This window comes from Eurypyga helias, unplaced genomic scaffold, assembly GCF_000690775.1.
Source record: "Eurypyga helias isolate BGI_N326 unplaced genomic scaffold, ASM69077v1 scaffold969, whole genome shotgun sequence".
NCBI classification, from domain to species: domain Eukaryota; kingdom Metazoa; phylum Chordata; class Aves; order Eurypygiformes; family Eurypygidae; genus Eurypyga; species Eurypyga helias.
In genome coordinates, this window is record NW_010273798.1 from 1 (window position 1) to 9,463 (window position 9,463).

Genomic DNA, 9,463 nt, shown 5'->3' on the forward strand with positions numbered 1-9,463 from the left:
ATAAAAATATTATCGTACTTATGCTCTTTACTGTGAACATCATGAGGAGATGGAAGGTGACAACTGTAGGAAGATTCAAAACCTTCCAGGAGCCTAAGTAGATTGGTACCTAAAATAAGAGTATTTGCCTAGCTCCTATGATGCTTACTACTTATATGTATGCTTCTGATGGAAAAATGGCTATTGGTGCTTTTCTTTAGGCAAATGAGCTATTTTCTGTATATGCAAGTGTTTATTTTTAAGCATAGAAAGGTCAAGGTGAATATATTTAGAATAACAAAACACCAAAAAAAAAAATCCGCTGTGAACTGTTGATGTTTGGTAACAGTTCTCAGCTCTGCTCTTCCTTCTCTTTCTGTGTCACTACTCAGAGACACTGTGTCTGCCAATTTGAACTTGGATTCCTGTCACTTTTTGTGTGGTTGGGATTTTTGGGGAGGGAGGTTTGGAAAAAGTCTTTCTCCCTTCAAGGATTGCAGTTAGATGATCTTAGAAGTGTTGCTGGTATTCTATTGAAATTCTGTTTGTTCTTTGACAACAGGTTTTAGAGCTGACTCAGAAATACTGTGAGGAGCGGGAAATTCCTTTTCCAAAAATCAAATTGAGTGAGGAAGACCGAAAGAAGCCAAGAGAGTGTTACATGTTTGTGGATGATGATAACCCAAAGGCTCCAGTTGTGGTCCATTTCCCATTGGTGAATGACACCTTCCAGAAATACAAAGCTCCAGGTAGGTAAAGAGCTATTTTTACAGTCCTTTAGCTGTGGTGATGGGGAAAGTATCCCTCCTTTCTTTCTTCTTAGTATTACTCTGTAATTGTAAAATATTTACTTTTAAGATGGAATCAGCTTCCACTAGTTTTTTGGAAGGGAGAGTGGGAGAGGAGGCTGACAGTTTAAAAAAAAAAATGAATCTAAAGGCTGGAAGAATCAAAATTAGGCAATGTTTTTGCTTCTTTCTGAATCTTACTGTCCTGATACCTGGTCTTATTTCTAGTTACTCTGAATATATAGGAAAGCACTATAAATAGGATTAAATAATAACTTTTTTTTAGTGGATATGAATAAACCATTAAGCAACAAAGTGTTGTGGACCAATCTTTGTCAGATCATGTAACTCAATGCTAAGTGTCCTGTACCCTTGTAGTGTAAGGTAAAGTGATAAATGATCTCTGCTTCATTTAATGTGATTAATACAGACCATAAGGCCCACCTCAGTCTATCAAACAAGGGCACTGGGATGAAACATAAAGCTATATCTTTAAGAAGAGGCAAACAAAATTCAGTGTCCTATTTCTCCCATGCTGGGAGGAAATGGCATCCTGAAGAAAACCTTTGGAATACATAGAAAAGTATGTGCAGGACTGACAGACACGGGAGGTGGAAGGAACTCTGTTAGTGCTGTCTGTATTAATACTGTAATGATTGCCGGGTCCTGGCTGTGTTTCTTCATCAACCATGACGGATTTCGAAGTGTTGGGCTTGAATATTTCTCAAGACTACTATAATAGCAACAAACCAAAGTGCGTTTTAGCAAATTACCATTTATCTTTCAAGATTGAGATTTAAATTCAAGTGGCACACAAAATCATGAGTTACCATATTTTGAAGAGTATATACTAACCTTCTATGGTCAGTTGAACTCAGGGGGTTAGTGTCTTTTATTTTAAAGTAGAACAGCACTTCCAGGAAGAATTGAGCTTTGTATTTCCTATTTTGAGTGTATGATAATCATGGATGCACTAAACAGTTTATCAGAATGAGAATATATTTAGTCCTGTATTTTGGAGTCTAGTGGAATTAGAAAGGGTAATACTTCACCTTCAGCTTCCTAGAATTTTGGATCTTGAGGGAGCTGAAATCCTTGAAGACAAGCTTTGAGAAAAAAGTTAAGGTTCAACAGAGTTATCTGTGATATTCCCCTTGTAGAATCCAGCTGGAATGAGTCTACCACAGCTGTTTTTGTGGTGGTGTTTTTGTTTTGTTTGTTCATTTGTTTTTCTTGCTGCAGGAGTTAAACGTGAGTCTGAAGAAGAGAAATCCTTTGGTGACTTTGTCATTGAGTCAAAAGATTCTCCTTACCGTACACTAAATTTCACCTTTGAGCCGTACGATTTCCACCGGTTAGTGGAAGTGAACCGCTACAATGTTCTGAACAGCAAGGACATTCTCTTCAAAACCTTAAACTTGGCTCTGCAAAGGAGAAGGTTGAATAAAGTTGTCAATACATCCAATACATGAGCAGCTCCTGTAGCTGAGGATACAGAGAGGCTGCAGTGTACAAATGCCATGTGGTTCAAGACAGAACACTGAAAACCCATCGCTGGAAACTGCCTTCTTGGGAAGGCCGTAGCACATGTGACACTGAAAATTTATTCCAGATAACAGATGCTCTTATGAAAACATGAGGGATGTACAGTACAACATGGATGTTGCTTTGTCGTCTGGAGAAGAGTAGGGAATTATCTAGCCCAGTATCTCATCTTAGAGTGTTGACACCAGACGACTAAGGAGATCTGTTTAAACAGATCAGGCATCTGGAGAACAGTCTTCTCAACTGCACTGAGTGAAGCACCTTTTTGTTAAAGGTGCGGCAGTGTTCTCTACTTTTATCTCTTTTTTTTTTGAGCCTCCCTCTGTGAAGTTTTGCAATTTAAATCATCTGCAAGGAACTCCACAGACTTGTAGCTATGCACAGGAAGAGGTAATGTGTCCTTTCACTTTCAACTTACTTCTGGCTGATGCCCGTGTACTTTCAAGATTGAAGGGTCATTATCTGCTTTCCATTTTTGCCATTCGTGGTTTCAAAGATCTCTGATATTTCCTTCCTACCCTTCTCAAGGATCATAATGGCTTTTAGTCTCTCAGAAGTTCAGTGTAGAGTACCTTACTTTGGTAATAGTTTGTTTTTGAGAAAGTAATAGTTCCCTTTTTTATCTTTAACAATTAAGGACACATCATGGGATTTTGTCGCTTCTTCCTGCGTCATGAGATGATGAAACTTCTCAAACATTTGTTTTTGAGAAAATAATAGTTGCCTTTTTTTATCTTTAACAATTAAAGACACATCATGGGATTTTGTTGCTTCTTCCTGCATCATGAGATGATGAAACTTCTCAAACGCTACAAGTCTTATCCTTCTGTATAAGAGGACAGAAGGCTCCTGTGAAGAGTTTGAACTAGATACTTTTTCCTTACGCTTGGGCTTGCAATTCAGCAAGAGCTTTGTTCAAGGAATTTCTCTGTGCTTATATATTTTAAAAAGATGAATATTCAAGGAAGGCACACCTTAAGAATGTGAATGAATAAAATAATGTCAGATGCTGCTATGCTGTAGGATGGAATTCGCCTCACTTTGCAGAAAGCTCAGAGAAAAGGACTGAATTATGCAGTTCGAAAATATCTAATACAAAAGGGCGGCAATCAAACACTGCTTCTAAGGCTTTTACATTAAGCTGAATGTACTGAATCTGTAGTCAAAAGCTGGAGGCAGGACATTTGTCTTTTCTGAAATGATGTAAAGGCTTATAAACCAGTATGATTCTTGATGCGCATTTTTAATAAAAGTCTCTTTTAATAAATAGTAGTTTTGGTAATGTGTTTTCCACACTTTTTTTTATGAACACTTGTCTTGATATATTTTCCCTATTCTAATAAAAGGTAAGCAAAAAAGTCAAAGTAATACTATATTGCCTAGTTTCTTTTATTACATCAGGATACCTGACAGTGGAAAAGTGACTTGCCAAGTCCATCTTGGACTGGTGCTGCACAGCAGTAGACAGTAATCTCTTCACTGTGAGACGTCTCTTTTTGAGGAAGCATGGCTCAAAACTGAATTTTTTAGGTGTATTTTAAGCGGTGATGTCATCTGGTTGGTTAAACTTCCCTTGATATCTTGAAGGACATATCCTTTATGTCCTTAGCAATTATTTACTTAAGTTGCTGTTTCTCTTATTTCAGCTTAATGTTAAGCTGAAATAAGAGAATGTTAAGCATTTTTGATTATACCTGGTGACGCGTGACTACCTGCTTTCTGGGATTTGGACCTCCATTGTATTTGCTGAGTGACTTTTGCATATTTTTCCACATAAGATTTTCAAGTATTCTTGTCTCAGTTGCCTTTCAGCCTGCCACCATGCCATGCCTTTGAATGTTTGTTTATAGTAGGATGGGAGCTGCTTTTCTTCCTTGTGAGTTGTTCCTTTTTTTTTTTCCAGATGTGAATTTGAGTTGAACTGCATGGTTTGCTTTACTTCTGTTTTCTTGTTTTTTAAGGTCCTTTCCTAACTGGAGATGCTTAGACACTGTGGAGACATAGGTATTTCGGTACCAGCCTATAGACAGGAAGGTGCAATATTTTTCTCCAAAAGCTGTACCTACTCAAGTTTGCTAGGCATGTACGATGTAGTCTTTTAAGGCACACCTTCTCTCAAAATTCTTCCATAGTGGCAGGGCTTCTTTGTTGGAACAAGATATGGGGCCCTAATAATTAATTTCAATTTTCTAAACTGGTATGTAAGTAGCCACTGCATTGTAAACTCCATGTTATGGCAGGAGAGTTCTCTGTAAGGTTGTCCAAAAGAACAAATTTTGTGTGTAGCACTCGAGGACCTGTTATGGCTGATGTTGGTGCTGCAGCAATGCTAATACTGAATACTATAAAAAAAATGTTTTATTTTAATTCCTATGGTAATACTGTAGTAGAAATGGGCACAGGATCCTGATCCCGACCATTCCATCTTTCTCTGAGCAGCTATTCACTTAGCTGCCTTTTCTGTCTCATTTTAATTCTTTCAAATGCGTTGCTCATAGTCTGTCTAAACCACACTGGAGGAAAATATCCAAGTCCTACAACTTTTAATGCACGTGGGTGATTGCATCTAGCTCCTAGTACACATTAAGGCCATGTGCAAGGCGGTTGCCCTTGCCCTGAGGTGTTAGGGGTAGTCCTAGCTCTGATTCTTCTGGCTGTTGGCTTTGGGCTCCTGGGGCAGCTCCAGGTCATCAGGGCACCCCGAACAGAACACTATACAAATTCAGTGCTCTCTGACTTGGTTGGCTTACTACCCTTGCTGTTATTGCTGTGGGCTCGAGGTTGAGCTGAGCAAGGCTCTGTGGCAGACAAGGTCTGAGCAATGCATCACTTAGGTTTGTAGACAAAAGGTATCTGAGTGGGACAGTCAGTTGTCAGAGCAGTTAAGTAGTGATATGAGATTTGCATCGTCACCATACAGTTGTCAGAGGGACCGACTGCACTCTGGGAATCAACTGAAGATGTTGAAGGAAGTGGGGAAACAGTGTCCTAATTAACAGCAGCTTTTTTTTTTTACAGCACTTTTGTATTTGCCCTGAGGCAGAATAACTTGGTTTATTCTAGTTCTTCATAAATGTTCAGAGTGAATGATCTATATAAGTGACAAGCATTTAAATGAACCTGGATTTACACACTCAAGGAGCTTAATTTATGTGCAGGAAGTAACAGCTCCTCAGGACTGTGTTTTTTCCTCTGTTCCAGGTAAGACATTTCTGTAGACTTAAATAATTAGTTTCTGAAGTATGGAGAACAAGGAAATAGTTTGTATATATCTCTCTGTACACACACACAAATATATATATATATATATACACATACATATATATATAAAGCCATGATAAACCTAGCAAAATATGGCAGGAAGCTAGTACTTAAAGGAGGGTGGAGTACTAATCTACTGCTTATTTTGTAGGAAACCACATGTGATGATTTGCAGAATAAGGCTTGGCAGCCATTCCTAGGGTAATGAGTTTCCAAAGGGTAAGGGAAGAACAAAGGGCTGATTCTGTTGGAAACCTCATGCCTTAGTTTATATAGTTCATAGTATTTCTTCACACAGTCCTTAAAAATGTGAAAAAAAGGATTGTACAATCATGTCTTAGTATATAAATTGAATGGAATTTCTTCATGACATCTTTAAACATGTAAAAAATGTATTGATTGCACAAAGCTGTCTATGAAAAATAGTGATGAACAGGTTGAGAGCTTGTGGGTGAAAATTAGGGGCTGAGCCAACAAAGGACACCTCATAGTTGGTGTTTACTCTAGGCCACCCAATCAAGGGAAGGATGACCAAGATAATACCAGAGTTAATTCCTAAAGAGCCTTAAAAATGTGGAAAACCCAATTCCACTGAGAAATAGGAAGTGACAAAATTTTCAAGGCGAACAACTGTGCTCTTGAGGATGTTAGTAAAAATTGGAAGTTGTAACAGTGAGTTAAATTGTCTAGCACTTAAATCACAATCACTTCACTTTGCTGTCCCTACAGCAGAATCACTTTAAAAAATCGTTTTAAAAAAACCTTTTGATTTGACCTAAGTGAATTAACGTGGTACTTCAGACTCTTAACAACCTGATTTTTCAGCTATGAGGGCTCTTAAAAAAGACGGTACTGACTGCACCTGCAAGACCACCTATTCATGTAAACAGGTGTTACAGATAAGGTAGCTTTCCTTTTGTGGGGTTGCTAGATTGCCAAAGACAAGAAGGTGTTTACATTGACAAAAATATGAGTTTCCCTTCCTCCACAGATTATGACCAAGTTATGTTCTAAGTAGCTAAGAAGCTTCTCCAGCTAAAGTTTCTTTGCAGCTGTAGTGCTTAGCAACTAAGACTTTATAATTCATTGTGCTGCTGTTCAAGTAGACAGTGAATTCTTATGTTTTCTGAATCATAGAATCACGGAATGGTTAGGGGTGGAAGGGGCCTTAAATACCATCTAGTTCCAACCCCCCTGCCATGGGCAGGGACACCTTCCACTAGACCAGGTTGCTCCAAGCCTCATCCAGCCTGGCCTTGGACACTTCCAGGGATGGGGCATCCACAGCTTCCCTGGGCAACCTGTTCCAGTGCCTCACCACCCTCTCCGTGAAGAACTTCCTCCTGTACTTTGGAAGATTTTTTTTTTTTTAAATAAAAATTCTGTGGATTTTTGAAGCCTGAAGCAGTGAAGGAACAGTATAAAATGGCTAATGGGATATCACAGACTATTAAGAAAACAGTGGCTTTATATGAAAATAACTGCTTTTTTTGTCTTCCCTTCCAGTGTCAAAGGCCAACAGCTATGGGGCAGCAGATACTGTGAATGCATTTTCTGTCGCTTCCCAAACACAGGTCTTACTGTAACTGCAGCGATTCAAAGTGGAATGAAACTTAAAATGCAAGCACCACAGTGCTATGAAAGTAAAATTTATGCCTCTTTCTTAGATTGCTCGGTGCAGCACTGGATAACCAGCAGAACCAGGGCAAAGGAGGGAGCAGAATCTTGTGGTAAGGGGCAGCAGAGAGGGCAGACCCCCAGTGACCTGCTGTTGTGTGCGTTTAAGCCAGCTCTGTGTGCAGAAGTGTTAGTAAAGGGCTCAGTGTCCTAGGAAAAGCAGTGCCTGGGAAAATGCTGGAGGAGGGAAGGGAAGGTATTGTTTTCTTAGGGGTGTTTTATTTTGGAGCAGGATTGTTGAATAAATTTTTGCATTATTCCAAGGAATTTATTTGCAAGCCAATGTTATATATGTTGAACTCTTTATAGTGCTGTGCAAAACCTTTACAGTATTATCAACCCTCGTAGATGAAAAATGTGTCTGGAATAATACCCAAAAATCTTAAACTGAAGTAGAAGTGGTACTATCTTTATTGCTTTTGATGTTGCAGATTTTGCATCAGGACAGATTTTTAATCCCATGTTTGTGCTCAGTTGCCAGGTGAGACATTTTACTCAAAACCCCTCAAAAGTCTACTTGGAACATGATACTGATATGACGTGGCTTGGAATAAGGTAATGAGATCCAGAGGTTTTGGAGGTTGAAACATTTCCAGTGAAAAGAGGGAAATACTAATACTATTGAACAAAGTTCTGGTAAGGTCTCATGCAGAACCAGTTGACTTGTTGACTGGTACCTGTGTTGGAGGAAAATGAACTCGTAACAGATGCATGGAGGAGGAAATGTGGGAAAAGGGAAACCTGCCATTTGAGAGGACACCAAATGCCTGTAAGTTAATCTGCTTGTCACAGCAACAATTGAGAATGGACATGTCTGCTTTTGATGAAAGCAATCTAGAGAAGGGAGATAAAGCTAGAAGGCCAATGTTGGTGTGAGAACAAATATGTTAACAAATAAGCTGACCATGAGAAGAATGTTTCAAAATTTTGCTTCTATGAAAGACTTGACAATGGTTAGGCTAACTTACTGGTGGATATCTAAAGTGTAAGCTGATTAATTGAGAAAAAAGTAATGATTTATGCAAAGGTATTTTAACATTATTAAGCTGTGTTAATTTGTTGCATATCTTCTGGGTTTGTGATCAGAGCTCAACAACTGGTAGGAATAAAAATGCTGATATTGTCCTAGGCTCTATATAGGCAAAGGGAGCCTGTATTGTTTTCTCCTTAAAACAAAAAGTTCTACAGGAGGTGAGGTAAGACACAGTTGTTGAACACAAATTTTTCAGAGAGAAAGTACATGCTCAGTGGCTACAGATGTCCAGGGACTTGGAGGATGAGATTTTATTCACACCAGTCTTAAGCCTTCCTATATAATATTGTGCTTTTAGGAAATGTGATGTTTAACTGCACCAGTTTTGTTGTAGTCTTCCCTCTCAGCAGTGTACATACTAGGGTTTTCTGCTTACACTGGGCGAGGTGGGCTGTGAAATGAAGTCAATGGAAGTGTGAACTTTGGCTCAGCTGTCTGCAGCTACAATGGCCTTTAGACATAAATTCCTCACCTGATGGAGATAACATTGCTTTACTTTAGGGCAAGTAGGTTGGTTTTAGTTAGGACAGAGTTAATTTTTTTTTCCCAGTAGCTGGTATGGCGCTGTTTTGGATTTGCCCTGAGAAGAGTACTGATAAAGTTTTCTAGTTGGTGCTAAGGAGTGCTTGTACCGACTCAAGTACTTTTTCAGCTTGTGATCCTGCTCCTGTGTTCCCAACTTTCTCACTACAAGCAGTAGGGATGTGGGAGACAACACAGTTCAGACAGCTAACCCAAACTAACCAAAGGAGTACTTCATTCCATTGGACATCAATCGCAGTATATAAGCTGGGTGTGGGCCAGGGGACCATAGTTTTTCAGTGTGCATTAAATAATTGGGGGCTGGTTGGCTTTCTCAGTCACTCTCTCACTGGTGGGGCTCGCTTGGACTCTGGTGTGATAGCTCTAAGGCTTTTTCTGGCTCTGACTCTGGCTACTCAGGATGTGGTTGTGCATCAGTCAGTGGGTGGTGAGCAATTGTATAATTTGTTTTATTTTCTATTATTTTAATTACCTGTTATTAGTATTGTTAGTATTACTGGTATCAATATTTTATTAATTCACATTCAGTTATTAAACAGTTCTTATCTCAATTCATGAGCTTCCTTGCCTTTTCCTCCAATGCTTCTCCTCCACTGGAGGAGGGGAGGGAAGTGAGCGAGTGGCTGGGTGGGACTTA

General features: G+C 39.2%; 1 protein-coding gene across 1 annotated transcript in view; it reads left to right on the plus strand.

The window, feature by feature from the left end:
• Positions 1 to 541: 541 nt before the first annotated feature.
• LOC104515573 (cytosolic phospholipase A2 epsilon-like) overlaps positions 542 to 9,463 on the plus strand; it is a gene marked incomplete at its 5' end in the record, with an annotated part of 42,421 nt that continues 33,499 nt past the window's right edge. Inside the window, 2 exons of the mRNA XM_010159595.1 lie at positions 542 to 728; positions 2,010 to 2,205. Of these exons, the coding sequence (XP_010157897.1) occupies positions 542 to 728; positions 2,010 to 2,205 (383 nt within the window). The remainder of the gene's footprint in view (positions 729 to 2,009; positions 2,206 to 9,463) is intronic.